The sequence below is a fragment of the Felis catus genome, chromosome B4, assembly GCF_018350175.1.
Source record: "Felis catus isolate Fca126 chromosome B4, F.catus_Fca126_mat1.0, whole genome shotgun sequence".
Lineage (NCBI taxonomy): Eukaryota > Metazoa > Chordata > Mammalia > Carnivora > Felidae > Felis > Felis catus.
This window is the reverse complement of record NC_058374.1, coordinates 18,322,592-18,341,752: the sequence shown is the minus strand read 5'-3', so window position 1 is coordinate 18,341,752 and position 19,161 is coordinate 18,322,592. Positions and strand designations below refer to the sequence as shown.

The 19,161-nt window shown below is 37.0% G+C and overlaps 1 protein-coding gene across 1 annotated transcript in view; it reads right to left on the bottom strand.

Annotated features, from left to right (window-relative positions):
- The window catches only part of MALRD1 (MAM and LDL receptor class A domain containing 1), a 768,730-nt gene that overhangs the window by 532,071 nt on the left and 217,498 nt on the right, over positions 1-19,161 (bottom strand). Inside the window, exon 20 of the mRNA XM_045062650.1 lies at positions 1,715-1,802. Within this exon, the coding sequence (XP_044918585.1) occupies positions 1,715-1,802 (88 nt within the window). The remainder of the gene's footprint in view (positions 1-1,714; positions 1,803-19,161) is intronic.

The window sequence follows — 19,161 nt, the reverse complement described above, 5'->3', positions numbered from 1 at the left end:
GAAGCTACTGCAGAAGTCTGGCTTTTGCTCTGAAGGTGATAGGATGTCATAAGTAGACTCTGAAGACAGGATGACATGGTCTTATCTAAGTGTGAAAAAGATCATTCTGCCTGCTGTATTGAGAATCGATTATACAGTTCAGGGGTAAAAGCAGAGATCATCTAAAAGACAATCTAACAATCCATGCAGAGACGATGGTGGCTGGCACTAAGGGAAGAGTACTAAGAAGTAGTCAGCTTTGGATATATTTGAAGCTAGTCGCTAGCCAGATTTGTAATGAAAGTAAGCAACTAGAAAGAGGCCATCATTTACTGAGAGAGGGAGGCATGGAAGAACGGCAGGATCGAGGGGCCAATTAGTAGTCAAGAATTTACTTGCAGCCATTGAGAGATGAGGGTAAATTGTTGAATTCTGATCTCCTTTTTGCTGGCTTTATCCAGGGAAGGATTTGGCTTTCTGCAGAACTCTGTGGAAACCACTGCACAGAGTAGTTAAAGCCATTAAACCTGCCAGGATGATGAGATAGAGGAACAGAGCTGAGTCACATGTATACAACCAAGAGAACTGGAATCGGCCCCCCGATGATGTCTGGGAGAGGCTGGTGCCCTTCTGACCAATAACACTACAGTGATGGCTCAGGGATGAAGGTGAACTTTACAGCACTCAAGCGTGCTCTCTACATGGATTATTGCGACTGATTTTTAAATTAACATGCTTCTGATCCCTTCAGGAAGGAAACTGCTCCCTCTTGCCATGCAATTTAAGAGCCTCCAACTCAGCACCAGGATTATCCACCAGGAGCTTGATGCCCAGTCCTATTAGAGCACTATGCACTGGCCTGGAATGGGTTTCGCCCAGGGTGTTGGTTTTAGTTTTATTTGAGTTTATCATAGCTTGTTTTAGGCTATTTTCCTTTATCGTCTTTGAGGTGTCTACTAAACATCTCAATTGAGATGTCGAGTAGGTAGGTAGTATAGAAGTATGGATTTCAGGTTAAAGGTTGAGAATGGAGATATAAATATGGGAAACATATATTTGTTTTTAAATAAAAGAAATGTGTGATACAGAGAAGAAGTGGTTCACAACAATCCTTAGGAATATTTCACGTAACCTGACAGTAAAACATCTCTGAAGGTAACTGAGATTAACACAATCTCCAAAACAATGTAATTATAAGGCAACCAGTTTGGGTTATTATAATCCCTCAAACATAATGATGTTATAGTTTAGCTTCAGATGTGATTTCCTAGTGTTTTCCATGTGATGAGACATAAGCAGCTGATTCAAACCTCTGTACTATGTTTGCAAAGACGTTAAGACTAATTACCAGCAGATTCACAATAATTTCTCCCAGGGTTAACAGATTAGAACAGAAGTGAGGGTATATTTAGAAAACTTACAGAAATGAAATACTGATTTCCTTGACAGTTTTTTTTTTCAAGTAAACAGGTTTGAAAATGCTCATATATTAAAATATTCTTCCTGGGGCACCCAGGTGACTCAGTTAAACACCCGACTTTGGCTAAGGTCATGATCTCATAGTTCATGGGTTTGAGTCCTCTGTCAGGCTCCGTGCTGACAGTGCAGAGCCTGCTTAGGACTCCTTCTCTCCCTCTCTCCCTGTCCCTCCCCAACTCGTGCTTTCTCTCTCTCTCTCTCTCTCTCTCTGAAAATAAATACATAAACTTTAAAAAAATTAAATATTCTTCCTTACCAGGGTAAAGGGTACAATCCATGAATGACAAATCATCAATTGCAATGTCTCCGGTGAAGCCATCTCCTACTGAAGCCTCCACCAAAATCTAAGAAAAATATAAGAAATTGGTTGATATTGTGAAGGATTTTAATTTATGGAAACTCATGGTAGAAAAAATAATCAGAATTTACTTAAACAAAATTTTCTTCTGAACCACTAAAAACAAAAATTCCAGTAGTATCTATTAGTAGGCACCTTGGCTCTACCTAGATGCTTCCAGTAACAGGAAGCTCCTTTGCTTCTTGGGCCCATTAGACCCATGAAGCCCAGCGTGTTTCTGGCGATTTTCTGAAACTATAACATATCAAATGTATATCTACTTCCCTATAACTTTCAACCTTTAGTTCTAGACTTGCCATATTTTTTCATGATCCTTTAAGTATCTGAAGGCAAATCACAGTCTCCTCTTCCCACCTTTGCCCAAGGAGTTCATCTGTTTCCAAGGTTAAATCTCCTCATTGTTCAAGAAATCCAATTTGTGGCCACAGGTTCTTGCTAGAACGTACATTCTTAAGACTTTAAAATTTTTCCCACGCTGACCTTATTCTGTAACACTTTATGAAACTGGCTAATGGTTATTAGATCTCCTTCAGAACCACATTAATCATGGGGAACTCAGATGACATCTGTGCTGTTACAGGAGCTGCAATTCCACCAAAACTCCAGTAAAATATGAAATACTGACAAACCACTACAGTATATGGCAGATTGTGATTAGGGCTGAAATTTACTATAATAGAATTAATCATGATAAATTATTTTAATACTTATGCAAATTCAGTTGCATACTGAATAGGACTCCTGCTATAGTTTAATAATGAAGAACTTCAAGCAAACTCAAACTTAAAAAACACTTTTTTCTTCCACTGTTATATGAATATACGTTTCTGTTTTCATTTTTCCTCACAGATGCTATATGTAGAAGCTGAAATTTTATTTCATTTTTTTAAAATTCTGTGCTTCTATTCAAAGTTATCTCACATGATTTATTGATGTCTCACTTGGAGAAAGTTTTCAAAGATCAAATTACTGACCCCAAACCTCTTGACATCTTCCCCCAACTTCCTAGTGTTTCTTGAGAACTACCAGAATTTTCTCCGTAATTTGTCAGTAAGGAAATCAATCAACGTGGGAAAAGTTTATGGATCCAACTAATGGGTAAATATAACCCACCTAATATTGCCTGAGGAACATTTATTTGACAGTGCTATCCACAATCATGAATCAAAGAATAATACAGGCCAGGAAAACAAAAATGCAGAAAGAATACTCAGTACGAAATCATACAATTATTCTAATAAACTAAAAACCAGCAGTCAGGATTTAGCAGAACACACTGTAAGAAAATATTTTTTGTTCTATTAAAAACAAAGACTGCAGTTGGGTAAACAATAGGAAAAAAGCATATGCAAAGACTGATTACTAACAAATTCCCTGGACCAGTATGTCTATCCCACTGCAATACAACATAGGACATTGTAACAAAGACTCAGAAAATGCAAGAAAATGGAAAAATTGGGTAAATAATAAGAAACACTGCCTTTGTTATACTGCTCATGAATAGAATAGCTTATTGAGAAAGGATAGAAAATTGATATCAAAATCTCAAAGTTTATGGAAAGTACCATTCTAATACATACAAATATCTGTAAGCTAACCTGGGGGATATACACATACATAGCTCCACATGAGAGTACGGGCTCAACTGTTCCAAAGTATTTCTTTTTTTGCCATTATGTAGCCACAAATTTAAAAACTGGGCCATTTGAGGGGCACCTAGGTGGCTCAGTCGACTGAGCAGTTGAGCCTGTGACTTCGGCTCAGGTTACGACCTCACCCTTGGTGCTCTGTGCTGATAGCTCAGAGTCTGGAGCGTGCTTTGGATTCTATGTCTCCCTCTCTGTCTGCCCCTCCCCCGCTCACACTGTCTCTCTCTCTCTCTCTCTCAAAAATAAATGCACATTAAATTTTTTTTTCTAAATGGGCCATTTGTGAAAATTACAAATTTTCTCATTGTGGGCCGTACCAGGTAAGCAGCAGCATCTGAATGGATGCTATTTGCACAAAGCTTTTTTCTGGAGTTCATTGTATATTACGTGAGAAGCATTTTGAGAGTGCTTGTCTCACATTTAGATACCAATAAGATACCAATAAGAAGACACAAAAATAATTTGAGGCAGAAGACACTTGGGTCTTGCACTAAGACACAATGTAATCATAATTTTTGCCAAAATATATTCAATTTCTGAACCCTCTAAATGTTAGCATTCTTGAGAATAAATAATAGCTTCCACTCAAAATACTAAAACTCTCAGTTTGTATGTATATTTGCAGTTCCAGCCTCTTTTGAATATTAAATTAAGTCAGCCATTTAAAAAAAAAAGCCTATTTGATAACACATCACATCTTGAGAAAAAGTTACGAATGTTCAAGCTTAATTCTACCTTTGCCCTATATTAAATGTGGTCTTGCAAAAAGCTTGGCATGTTAGCCTAGGAAACTAGTCCTAAGAAAATAGTCACACAAAAAAAGAACAAACCCAAGTGTCTCTGTTCTGGAAAATTCACTTTCATTTCTGGTGTTTTTCCCAGAATAAATGGAAGGATATTAAAACACAAACATTATTGTATGCAGGGCGGTATTGCCATTTTAGAAATCAGAGAAGCCACATTTCACTCTTAAGTGCCATTAGTACCTTACTGAATTACTTAAAGGGCAACTGAAAATTCCAGTTTGGTCTAAATGACCCGAATTATCTGTAGAGGCCAATTCTATTTACATTAGAACTATCACTGGCTTGGAAATTTTGTAAAGTCATCCAGCCCTTCTAAGTTCTTTTCATGGGCTGCCACATCTAGATGTTCCAACTAAAGACAGAATGGCCTTGTCAACTACACTGCAACTTTTAGTTTTACTATAACCAAAGATTAATAAGTGTCTAAAGACTTGCCTGAACTCATCTGCCTCTATATTTAGGAATCTCTGATTACTGACCAAACGTTTTAAATGATCTGGAAACTACTGTCATTGTATATGTGTAACACACAATTTAATCATAATCTTACTATAATATTTTCAATTTACTGACACATATATGTATATATGTGGGTGAATTAACTTATAAGAAAGAAAAAAATGGCATTAACTCCCCCTGACACCTACTGCTTTAGCCATCCCGTGTTTGTAAAAGAACACAAAATTCAAGAATATATCAATTTTTACTATAATGCATCTTCAGAAAGACTTGAAAGGACTTCTTTGAAATTAAAATGTGTGTACATACACACACACACACACACACACACACACACACACACACACATACACCCAACATGAAGCATCTAGAACTCCAACGCATTGTTGATGGGAATCTAAAATGGCACAGCCACTTTGAAAAATGGTTTTTCAGTTTCTTTTAAAATTAAACACACTTCCCTATAATGTGGCAATCCCACACATAAATATTGCTTATCCAAGAGAAATGAAGACATACCAAACAAAAACCTGTTCACAAAGTTTATAGAAGCTTTATTTATAATCTCCAAAAGCTGAAAACAATCCAAATATCCCTCAACTGGTAAACAGTAAGGCAATTTATGGGAAATCTTTACAATGGGATTCCACTCAGCAATAAAAAGAAACAGACTAATGGTACATATAACAACAGCTGTGAATCTCAAAAGCATTATATGAAGTGGGAGAAGCCAAAGGCAAAAGGCTACGTGCTTGATGAAACCATTTACACAACAATGTAGAGCAGGAAGAACTAAGGATAAAGAAATCAGATTAGTGTTGCCAGGGGCTGTGTGGGGAGGAAAGTCATTAATTACAAAAAGGAATGGGGAATCTGGGGGGATGATGGAAATACTGTCCTAGTTGTGGTGGTGGTTACACAAGTGTGTAAGTTTGCTGAAATTCATAGAGCTGCTCACCTAAACAGGTGAATTTTAATTACATGTACTATACCTCAATAAACAAATAAAAACATTTATTCTAGGGGCGCCTGGGTGGCGCAGTCGGTTAAGCATCCGACTTCAGCCAGGTCACGATCTCGCGGTCTGTGAGTTTGAGCCCCGCGTCAGGCTTTGGGCTGATGGCTCAGAGCCTGGAGCCTGCTTCCGATTCTGTGTCTCCCTCTCTCTCTGCCCCTCCCCCGTTCATGCTCTCTCTCTCTCTCTCTCTCTCTCTCTCTCTCTCTCTGTCCCAAAAATAAATAAAAGTTGAAAAAAAATTAAAAAAAAACATTTATTCTATACTTATTGCCATAAATCATCATTATCTTAAGTAGTATTTTCACTATTTCCTAAATTGCTAATTTCACGCATGGCATTTTATAATTAGCACATAGTAATCCCAAGTATCTCAATGTATTTTTAAATTTAGCTATGAAAATTCTCTTGCTATCTACTAATAATTTTCCAGAGAGTATCTGTTTTTCCTTACTCTTCTTAGTGATGCCCACTTATTTTCATTTACTATTTCCATAATTACAAATGCAGAAACAAAGAAAATGAAAGACATTATAAAATTCTCTTTTCCCATGTATTTTATAGTTGACTAACAGCTGAGGTAGCCAAACTCCTATAAACTCATTCAGACAACTCACCAATATTTTACCACATAACCTATAATTTTCGGGGCTCATAGAAAGCCACTTTAGGATCCCAAACTTTCTAGGCTAATACTTAGGGAAATAGATTCAACATAAAAAAGGGTTTTGTTTTGTTTTGCTGTCTTTGTTTTAGACACAAAGCATAAGTGGGGGAGAGGGGCAGAGGGAGAGAGAGAATCTTAAGCAGGCTCCATGTTCAGAGGCTTGATTCCATGACCCTGGGATCATGACCTGAGCTGATATCAAGAGTCTGATGGTCAACTGACTGAGCCACCCAGGTGCCCCAACGTAAAAAGGTTTTTAAATCATTGTTGGAGTTTTTATATAACCTTGAAACTAAACTCTATGAAATAAAACTTAGATTTATGCCTGGCAAATTTTACTTTTCTGAATCTCTTTCCTTGTATGTTTCTGGCCACATCACATACAAGAAAAAAGTGCAAAATAATTCGAGTTTTCCAATTTGTATATTTGTATATACATGTGAAAACCATTTATCATTAGACATGGGCCACAAAGCTCTAACTAAATTGTGTATACATTGAACACAGAAATGGATAATAAAAAATAAAATAATGGCACTAGCAGAGATGAAATAACATGCTGGGACTCAGGTTAGTAGGACAAGCACTATAAAAGAATTACTTAAAAGAAAACATCTGATGTCTGACTCCTCTGTGTAAGACCCTATTTGGGAAAAAAATCATGGCAAAATTTTTGTTGTTATTTTGGCTTTTCACCATATTTCTTATTACCATATTTTACCATATTTCTTCTGAGCTAATGTCAGGCAATGTCATATATGGCCTGCTAAGGTTTTTTTATTCGTCAATGACTGTGTGCTTCGGTATTATGCCAAGTGTTTCCATGGTAACCAAAAAGAATTAAAAAAAAAGTCCATCCTGCTGGTTTCTCACCATCTAGGACAGAAAAGACTAAATGGTGACAACTAGGGTGGAAGGAAGCAGGGGTGGGGGAAGCGGGGAAAATGGGTGATGGGCATTGAGGAGGGCACTTGTTGGGATGAGCACTGGGTGTTTCATGTAAGTGACGAATCACAGGAATCTACTCCCAAAGCCAAGAGCACACTGGATACACTGTATGTTAGTGAACATGACAATAAATTATATTTAAAAAAATAAAAGGAAAATGAAAGAAGAAAATTACTAATCGACATGAAGTTTTGGAATTTATTAGGTCCTTTATTTATCCATGCTACCCCTTTTTCCCATTTTCATAGATGATTATTCACATACAGCTTAGAAGGAAAATTTTGAGTTTAGGAGATTGCCACTTTTTTATAATTAGAATCTAGATAATTAATAAATTGAACCTTAATTTTGAGAATCTTCACATCAGGTAAGATATAAACGAAAGTCTTCAGGGAAAACTGACGACACTTTAGGAAGATTTTCTTAAAATAGGAAGCAAAGCAACATGCTCCTGGGTTGAGAATACTCATTGCAATTTTACCCTAAAGCAAGTATTTTACTTTTGATATAAAAATCTTCAAAAATAGGGTCTGAAATGGAACTGCTGGCAAATTCTTGGCTACAGAGTTGCTATTTGGTACAACCATAATGACTTACATGTTTCTTTGTGAAGGACTTGAAAGCAGCAATAATAAAGCTCAGTCTTATAATTAAAAACAAAAACAAAAACATAACTCTGAGGCTGAGTGTCAGCTGTCATTTATTATTTAACACCTGACCGACTTCCGATTCCTGTCCCTTGCCTGGTTCCCATAGGCATCTGAGTTTGCAATTCCTTGTGCATGTTAGGTCAAAGACCATGAAGGATCTGAGAGTTTACCCTATTTGCAGACTAACAAGGCAGCCTGCCACTGTTTCATAGACACATACCAGGTCCTTGATTTAGAGGGACAGCAAAGAGCACCAGCCAGAAAAATACCTTCCACCGGTTCCGCAATTCCCAGGGGCAACGTGATGATGCCCAGGTGTCCCCTCCACGTGAAGTGGGTAGTACCATAGAGAAGGAACCCAGACATTAGGAGCCTAGCTCTTATAAACTGCTGGTACACCTGCTTCTCTTCAACTCCAGAGAGAGACGATAGGAGGAAGGAAGAGAGGATGCTTAATCTGGAATTAGTGAGCAAATGTCTCAGGGTAAAAGCTATTCACTCTTTACTCAGAGGCTGAGCTGTGAAGAACATAAGAAATCTATGGAGAATTATCTTACAACAGTGAAGACGGATGGTTGCTACACTGCTGATACATTTAATTTGCGGAAGCACCATGATTCCCCTTAATGTATGTGTAAATTAAAATGTTTATATCAACTCAGCCTCCTTTTCTCTTACCTAATACCTAATTTCATACTATTTGGAACAAAATGGGCATAATTTGTTGTAGTCTTCCAGAAAAGGCCACCCACTTGCCGTTGGCCTAGCTCCTTTTACACCCACAGTATCTTTTCCCGTCAGAGCTTCTGTTGTGTTGAGAGTAGAGATTAAAAAAAAAAAAATCAAGGAAGGAGAATGTGGTTGAGGAAATAAGGTCATTCAAAATATCATTCATGTTTCTTTATTTAAATAGAATTCTTTCTGTTACTCTTCAACGAAAGAAACAGAAACCTTAAAAAATAATTTCTAAGTATTCAAGTCATATGAAATTGATTTGCTTTCCATGGTTGTGAAAGGGTTGGCAAACTACAATTACTCTGATACATTTCTTTCCAGGTAGTTTCAGATGTACAAAAAGGGCCAAAATTTGGGTGAGTCCCCCCTCCTCCAATATAGTCGCCTAATATGCCTCAGTTTAAAAAAGAGAAATGTTAACCAGTTTTAAACTAATTTGCTACTTGACACTCTACAAACCCACATGCTATTTTAAAGTATCCTCCAGAGACTCATATACCATCCAACCCATTTCACATCTCATCTATTATTTGAAAGAGGACAAATGGTACTCAATTTCTTCAGTCCTAAGAATTTATGGAACCTATTGGATTGGAGGTTACAAAGAAGCATTTAATTGAAAATAGCCTGGTCGATATTAGAGAGAAAAAAGTCAAGAAGGTTTGGAACTATTAATTTAAAAGTTCATGAAAATAGGTTTTTATCATTTAAAAATGATACAATATGTATAATAAGATTTTAATAGAATGCAACACAATACTGTCCTCGTGACTGGTTCATACATGCCAGAGTGAAATTCTCATTTAAATGGCATAGGTCTAAAATTCATAAATGCTATTTTTTACCCAATAATCAGGCAAGTTTTTCATCCCCTACACCACTAAAGATAATACTTAGAGGAAAATAAGTGATGCTGCAATTTATCATTTTAATATACAATGTCTTTTTGCAACACTAGTCATCTATCCCTCATTCTTCCTGTGTGAAAGGAGGCTCCAAATAATAACTCCTACTTCTATGTGGCAATTTAGAACTGACCCAGGCCTAAAGCAACAAAAATTAGGTCACAGATTAAAACCCAAACGATAACCCTCATTTACCTTTTGCTTTGGTTTAATATCCCATTAATACTCACCTAGTAGTTATTGCGAATTAAAAATCCTATTTCAATGTTACCTCCTCAGAGAAGCCTTCACACAAGCTCAAGAAATTTCCCTTTACAAATTTCTCATAACTTTTAATTGTATCAATATTTGTACATTTAAATGTTTGTCTCCTGTAGGAGACTTGAGGGACGGGCTTCATGAGGTTCATTGAGGACACACAGCATTGTAAACACACTTAACAAGTACTGGAATATTTTTAGGGAAAAATGCAACTTCTAATTTCAACTGAAATTACTGATGTTATTCAATGCCATCCCTATCAAAATGCCAATGGCATTTTTTCATGGCACTACAACAAAAAATCCTAACATTTGCATGGAACCACAAAAGACTTGCAATACCCAAAGCAATCTTGAGAAAAGAAATTTGGAGGCATTACACTCTGTGATTTCAAACTATACAACAAGGCTATAGTAATCAAAACAGTATGGCGCTAATACAAAAATGGACACACAGACCAATGGAACAGAATAGAGTCCAAAAATAAACCTACACTTATACAGTCAATTAATCTTTGACAAAGGAGGCAAAAATATGCAGTGGGAAAAAAGACAACCTCTTCGATCAATGGTGTTAGGAAAACTGGAAAGCTACACATAAAATGAAACAGGACCACCTTGTTATACCATGTTAAAAAGTAAACTCAAATGGATTAAAGATTTAAATGTAAAACTAGAAACCATGACATTTCTGGAAGAGGGCATAGGCAGTAAGCTCTTTTATACTGATCTCAGAAATATGTCTTTAGCTCTATCTTCTCAGGCAAGGGAAACAAAAGCAAAAATGAGATTATATCACACACATTGCACAGTGAAAGAAACCATCAAGGAAATGAAAGCTCAACCCACTGAATCAGAGAAGATGTTTGCAAATGGAATAACTAATAAGGGGTTGGTTATGATCCAAAATATATAAAGAATGCATACAATTCAATACCCTGTCCCCAAAAAATCTTTTTTTAAAAAATGAGCAAAGGACTTGAATACGCATTTCTCAAAAGATGACAAACACATGATCAACACACACATAGAAAGATGCTCAGGGTCACTCATCATCAGGGAAATGCAAATCAAAACACCAATAAGATACCACATAACATCTGTTGGAATGGCTATTACTGAAGACAAGAAATGACCAGTGTTGGTGAATATGCGGAGAAACCTAGGGAAGGAACCCTAGTGCACTGCTGGTGGAAAGCAAAATGATACAGACACAATGGAAAACAATATGGAGGTTCTTCAAAAAATTTAAAATAAAACTACCATAGGACTCCCTAATTCCACTTCTGAGTATTCATGTGAAGAAGATGAAAACACTAATTCCAAAAGATATACATACCCCTATGTTCACTGTAGCATCATGTACAATAGCCAAGGTATGGAAGCAACCTAAATATCCATCAATAGATAAATGGATAAAGAATATGTGGTGTGTATATGTATGTGTGGAATCTAAAAAAAAAAAATACAGATAATAATCTGGTGGTTGCCAGAGGGGAGAAGGGTGGGAGATGGGTAAAATAGAGGAAAGGGATTAAAAGGTACAAATTTCCAGTTATAAAATAAGACAGAAAGATGCAATATACACCATAGAGAACATAGTTAATCATATTGTAACAACTTTATACAGTGACAGATGGCAGCTAGATTTATCACGTTGATCACTTTGTAGTGTATATAAATGTTGAATCCCTACGTTGTACACCAGAGACATAATAGTGTATGTCAACTATATTTAAATTAAAATAAAACTATTGATGTTACTCATAATGTAATACCATACTGCCCACATGTTTCACATGACACACGATTATCATATAAACAGAAAAGCACAGTACATATTGATTTGTCCTTGTATTTCACACCACATATCTAAATTATAGACAAATTCTGCTTCTTTCTTCTTTTACAACTCCCTATATCTTTCCCTTCTTTACACAGCCTTGTTCCCAGATTCCAATTCAACTTCTACCTGTATTTGTATAGCTTTCTTATGCTTTTCTCCCTTTTCCATTTCTAATGCAGATATATCTGCACTTCCAGGTTCTTCCATTTAACCTTCAGTCATTTTGGAATCATTACTTTCTCTCTGTAATAGTATACATTCCGTTTGTTACAGGGATTTTATTTCCATGTATTTGTTAGCTATGTCAATTGCAGACAGTCTTGCAACTTTTTTTTATTCTATAATTTAAGCACGTAGCATCTGGAATCCAAAACTCTTATTTTCTATTTAAATAAATGAGACCCAGAAGGTTTAAATAACTCACCCACAGGTCCACATATAGACTCTGTTGGTAAAATGATGTCCAAAACGTTCACAAAAGAGTCTAATTCTTAACTAGTTTTAAAAATTCAAAAACTTTACTCAAAATTTAACTTTTCATTTTTCTTTTTCCCTTTATTAGGCTTCTAAGTTTTGTTTTGTTTTTGTTTTTGTTTTCTGTTTACTAATCAGTGACTGATAGGAATTAAAGAACGGGGGATCTATGAAAATAATACAAGATCAATTTAGATAGTTCTTTGTATCTAGATAATTATTAATTCTGATTACAAATTTGTAACAACTGAGTATGTAGCACTGTTGCCCTACTAATATAATGTCTTCCAAACATGTCATACTTTAATTTTCATGGTACATTATATTCATTATGTATTTATACTTCAAAGTCCTACCACAGATGAAATTTCCTCTACACTATACTTCAAAAACCAACACTTTTTCCAAGTTAGATTTTAAAATATAATGTTAGTTAAAATAGTAATTGCTTTTGAAACCAATGCTTTGAATTACATTCTTTCTCTCTAAAAACGTAACACGCCATTTGCAACATAGCTTTAGGTGTTTGCCACTATTAGGCACACAGGCACTTTGCAGATGCTCTTAAAATCTGATTTTAAAGTCATCTTTATTACCCACATGTGGAAATATGAGTAACCATCCCAACTATTTATTGCTGAATAGATATTTGAGAGTATTGGGGTTGGTAAATTTAACATAATGGGCATTATGATGTAGCTTCAGCAGGGGGAATCTAGTTCATCAAAATCCCTGATTTCACATATATTCATGCTTCGGCTAAAATATATAATGGACCTCACTAAACCACAGAATGACAAGAACAACAGACAGGAATATCCACAGCTGTTGCACACCCTTTCACACAGTAATTAAATATCCCTTCCTAAATGCTTGGAAAAGTGGATAATTTTAACTACAGAGACCTAGAGTAAAATCCACACTGTATTTTACATCGGGGAAGTCCCTGCAACCCAAGTGAAATAAAAATAAAAAGCAGATATCAATTTCTGACAAATTAGTATGTTACTTCCCCTTGAACACAGGGAATTCGTTATCAAAACCTCTGTGACGGCACTTTCAGGTGGGTCAGCTGGATGGCCCTTTGTCCCAGTTCTGCTTGAGGAAAATACCCAAGCACAAGACACCTCGGCTTCAACTGATGGGAAATAAGCCTGAATTCTCCTTTGTTCTGTTTTGTTCTTCCCTCTGGTGGCCAGTCTCTACCCTGGGGCTTCTTTTCAAGAGAACGAGTTAGTGTCCAGCAGTGTTTCAAATAATAATTTACTTTAGATTGCTGGGTCGGAAATCCCAGATCAATTTACATCCAGGTTTTCTCCTTCATACCCAGCCACTCCATAGCCGAAGAAAATAAACACTAAGGTCTTGCCAGCCTTCTCTCAATATCTGCAACTCAGTACAGTCACCTTGAGTCTGGTCTTTAGTGACCCAGGCATTTGTCACAGAAAAAGAATAGAAACCAAAAAATGCCAATTTATTAATATAAAATTTAGCAGCATAACTGGAAATGTGCCTCAATACCTATGTCAGCTGGTCATCAAATAAGGTTTTCAGGAAAGGAAATCAACTTGAACAAAACCAAGATCAAAAGCATGTTTAGTGTGCATACAGAGTAGAGGGAAGGTGGTGTGGAATATTCTGGAGAGACCATACCAACAAGCTAACAGTCAGTTGTCCACCTGATTGAAAGGCATAGCATCCTTTGTGTAGCACACAGATAAAATCTTCACAAGTAACAGAAGCTTGTATTAAGAGTATAAAACATCAGGTTATTATAATTCAACTATCTTCCATTAACTAAATCTAAGTCAGTGTCTTTTTAAGGCAATTAAGAGAGAATATAGGCCCCTTGATGCCATTTGAGAGATAAGCTAAATGGAATAATCACATTTACAAGTTATCTCCAGGTACTTTAAAAATAGACTCAGACATGAAAATAACCGTGGCTCCTAATTTAGACATCATTTAATCCAATATTTCCTAAACTTGTTTTACCATCAGAATCACTAAGGGCTTTTGTTAAAAATACAGATTCTTAGGACTTCCCTCTGGAGCTTCTGGTATGATAGGTGTAAAGACTGAGAATCTGTATTTTTCTTAAAAGAAAATATCAGATGGTTCTGATAATTAGGAAAATTTCAGAACTACTAATCTAATCCACATTCTGTGTTTAAAAGGACAAGGTAAATTCCTAAAAAAGTTAAAGCCCTTTGCCAGATGAGGTGTTAATATGCATTTTATATATGTATGTGGGTATGAATATAAACACAGACAAATGCCCTAGAGACATAGTAGTCTGCCTTATAGTAGAGATAAGACATAGTATAAGAATGCCTTTTTTTTTTTTTTCATGTTTATTTATTTTTGAGAGACAGAAACAGAGCATGAGCGGGGTGGGGCAGAGAGGGAGACACAGAATCCAAAGCAGGGTCCAGGCTCTGAGCTGTCAACACAGAGCCTGATGCGGGGCTCAAACTCACACGCTGTGAGATCATGACCTGAGTCGAATTCTGACACTTGACAGACTGAGCCACCCAGGCGCCCCAAGAATGCCTCTTAAACCAGATTTTTGTCCATTCAATCATGTTACCAGAAAGCATATATTATGCACAGATTTATTTATTGCTCAAAAGGATTTTTTTTTTCTTTTTCCTAAACTCTGGAGGATTCCTAGTTGTATCTTGTAGCCTCTTGTATGGCAACTAAAGCCTTAGGAGAAAACTGTTTTCCATTTAGATAAGTTTCTACTACCTAAGAATCCATTCTGTTTTCTCTAGTTCTCCACTGCTGCCTATAGTATACCTAAAATAATACTGTCTCACAGTGAGCTCTTAGCATTTAAGCTTCTAAGGAATAGAAATCTCCTTTAATGACAACATTTTAATACTGAAACAAAATTAGAACACAATATGAAAGCTACTTAATATAGAATTTATTTAGATGTGTTTTTCATTCCCAAGATTTTGAAGGTACATTTACTTATACTATGCTTCAAGCTCATGGATAGAAATCACAAGTTACCGAAATGCTAACTAAAATCAGTTGAGAGACCATCGTCACCACCCGGGTCCTGATCATCCCAGCTCACTGTTCCCTGAGGAAGGTACAGATGACAGGGACATCTCACACCCAAGGCTGCAATAGTTTCATAAGTGCTAAGGAAACCAAGATCCAGAACGATCAGTTGACATTTGGTCTGGCAGATGAAGTCTGCAATAACTAAGTCTCAAAGTAAGTCTAAAATCTAAGTGTATATATATAAATTAGCTGGCTTTTGAGTGACATATTGACATGTCTGCCAGTTCTACAGAAAATACAAGTAAATACTGGGTGGCTCATTCAGTTAAGTGTCCAAATTTGGCTCAGGTCATCTCGCGGTTCGTGGGTTCAAGCCCCGCGTCAGGCTCTGCTGACAGCTCAGAGCCTGGAGCCTGCTTTGGATTCCGTGTCTTCCCCTCTCTCTGCCCCTCCCCCATTCATGCTCTGTCTCCCTCTCTCTCAAAAATAAATAAATGTTAAAAACAATTTTTTTTTAAAAAAGAAAGAAAATGCAAGTAAGCAATGGCCTTTTTTTTTTTCAACGTTTATTTATTTTTGGGACACAGAGAGACAGAGCATGAACGGGGGAGGGGCAGAGAGAGAGGGAGACACAGAATCAGAAACAGGCTCCAGGCTCTGAGCCATCAGCCCAGAGCCTGACGCGGGGCTCGAACTCCCGGACCGCAAAATCGCGACCTGGCTGAAGTCGGACACTTAACCAACTGTGCCACCCAGGCGCCCCAAGCAATGGCCTTTTAACATAAGTCATTAGCCTTGGAGCTCTGCTAATTTTGAATTGCATGGAAATTGGAAGTTTCACCTCTCACTAATCACTTAAAAACTATTTTTACATAAAATTAAGCATTCAAGGAAAGGTGATACCACAGGAAGAAATCAGTGGGGGGATAAATGTAGTAAATCATATATGAACAGCATGACATAATGTGGTACTAAAAAAGAACGTCACCTAACGTGTTTTAAAATATGGGTAAAAGGGCTATTCTTAGAACACTACAGATTAGTTTTGAGTGCATTTTTAGATAGGAGAATAAACGGATTAAAAGGGATTCCTTCAGCGTAATTTAAGAAGAGGACATTCACTTGCATGTAATTCGTAAGAATCTTCGTGTTAAAAGGAAGGTTTCCCTTCTCAAACCCTCACTTTTATGCCCTCTTCCATCTCCTTCATCCTTGTGTTAGTGACCTCCTTCCAATCTATTCCGTTAAACTTTCTGAAAATAAAACAGATGTGTTCATCAGAGAACCGTCACTCCACATCTTAGCCTTCTGAACCAGAAAAGTGGTTTTACCCTGTTTCTTCTTAGTATATACAGTTGATCCTTGAATAGTGCAGGAGTCAGAGGAGCACACTTCTCTGCATTTGAAAATCCTGGTAGAACTTTTGACTCCTCCAAAACTTGACTACTAAACCTTGACTACTACTTGACAACAACAGATGATTAATACATCCTTTGTATGTTATGTGTATTAGACAGTGTGTTTTTATAATAAAGTAAGCGAGAGGAAAGAAAACATTAAGAAAGTCATAAAGAAGAGAAATACCGTTACAGTACTCTACTGTATTTATGGGAAAAAGTCCACGTATAAGTGGATCTGTGCAATCCAAATCCATGTTGTTCAAGGCTTAACTGTCTTCCCAAACCTAGATGACAAAGAGGTACTGATCTAGCAACATACCTTTCAGTTAATGAATGTGTTCTGTTCTCCCAGGTAAGAGAGAAGAGGCCTGCAAGTGTTGGTTATATGATTATGGAACCATTGAAATAAATCTAAACAGGGGCGCCTTGGTGGCTCGGTCAGTTAAATGTCTGATTTCGGCTCAAGTCATGATTTCATGGTTCATGAGTTCGAGCCCAGCCTTGGGCTCTGGGCTGACAGCTTGGAGCTCAGAGCCTGGGGCCTCCTTCAGATTCTGTGTCTTCCTCTCTCTCTCTCCCTCTCTTCCGCTTGTACTCTGTCTCCCTCTCTCTCTCAAATAAACATTAAAAAGAATTTTAAAACAAGAAAGAAATCTAAACAAATCATAATGCTTGAAACTATTCAAAAGTTATGTTGAAAGCAGTAACCGATAATGTGGCAACCTGGGAAAAAAAACAACAAAGAATCATGACTAAGGATGACTTAGAATTTCTAAGATCATCAACAACAGCAAAACACACTTCTTCTATTATATATTGAAACAATATAATAATCTTGTGGAATCCACAGGGACTCATTATAAAGATCACGGCTCAGCAAACTTGTAAATATTTGTCTTTTTCTTAAACTGGAAGTCTTATGGGGAAAAAAGTTGTTTTTTTTTTTTTAATTGAAACATAGCCATACCACTTGTCTTGTGTTCTCTTAAGCTGCTTTCATACTACAGTGACAGAATTGAACAGTCCTACCAGTGACTCTAGAGCCGTAGAGCCTAAAATATTTACTACCTAGCTCTTGGTAGGAAAAGTGCACAAATGCCTGCTATAGATTACAACTGTTTTGACTGTCAGAATCAATCACACAATGAAAAAGCCCTTTAGAACCTCTGAGTTTTTTTATTTATTCATTTATTTATTTATTTATTTTTTAACGTTTATTTATTTTTGGGACAGAGAGAGACAGAGCATGAACGGGGGAGGGGCAGAGAGAGAGGGAGACACAGAATCGGAAACAGGCTCCAGGCTCCGAGCCATCAGCCCAGAGCCTGACGCGGGGCTCGAACTCACGGACCGCGAGATCGTGACCTGGCTGAAGTCGGACGCTTAACCGACTGCGCCACCCAGGCGCCCCTAGAACCTCTGAGTTTTTAAGTAAATAACTGAAAAATATAAAAATATGCTAACAAATCGCTTAATGCTGAATAATTAAGGCTACACTATTTTAAAGTTGCCCTTTTAGGATCCATATTTCTTTTCTACCAAAGTAAATGTTAAGAGCTTTGTGTTCAACTCAATTGAAAAACTGCAAAAAAAAAAAAAAAAGCATTGGAAATATGTTGATCTTTGCAATTTTAAGACTCCTAGCTAAACTTGGGAAATGCAAAATACATTGTATATAACATACACTTAGGTGAAAGCAACTCCTAGGTGAGGCACACAAAAAAGGAAAAGGATATCCACAATACTATTTAAGTTATTTTAGAAAATTACAACTTCATCTGTAAAGCCAAATTTTCTACATAGCAATCTTCTATTTCATGTGCTTGTGGTGGCTTTGTAGGTAGAAGCCCTAATTTTAGAGATATAAATATCTCCAAATATAAATATCTCTAAAATATCAAAATATTTTCCCTACCCTTGGGGCGCCTATGTGGCTCAGTCGGTTAAGCATCCAACTCTTGGTCTCCACTCAGATCATGATGCTGTGGGATCGAGCTCCAAGTTGGGCTCTGTGCTGACAGTGCCGGGCTTGTCTCTCTCTTCCTTTCTTTCTACCCCTCCCCTGGTCTCTCTCTCTCTCTCTCAGAATAAACATTAAATTAAAAAATTATTTTCCCTAATGTGACAGCAAGTATTGAAAGATGGCATTTTATCTGAGAGATTAACTCTGGCAGAAAGGATGATGGGCAGAGTGAGACAGGGAAGAAAGGGTGGCTTATAAGGATTACTTAACTTGTCTATCACTGTGCCAGGACCTAATGGGCCTTCTGAGGTACCTTAAGAAATAATTTAAGAATTCTCAATCCGGGAGGAGAAAAGGGCTTCATCCCACTCATGAATGGCCTCATGGGCACAAACTCTCCCAGACTTCTGGGTTGCACCTGTAGGAGTATCTCACCTCCTACTATGACAGAACCATGAGATGTGGGCCAGTTCAAGCATATATACCAACACCATCTGGTCAAAGCCTGAGATCAAAATGTGTGCTTGAAAAGTCACCTGTTTCTGCTGTC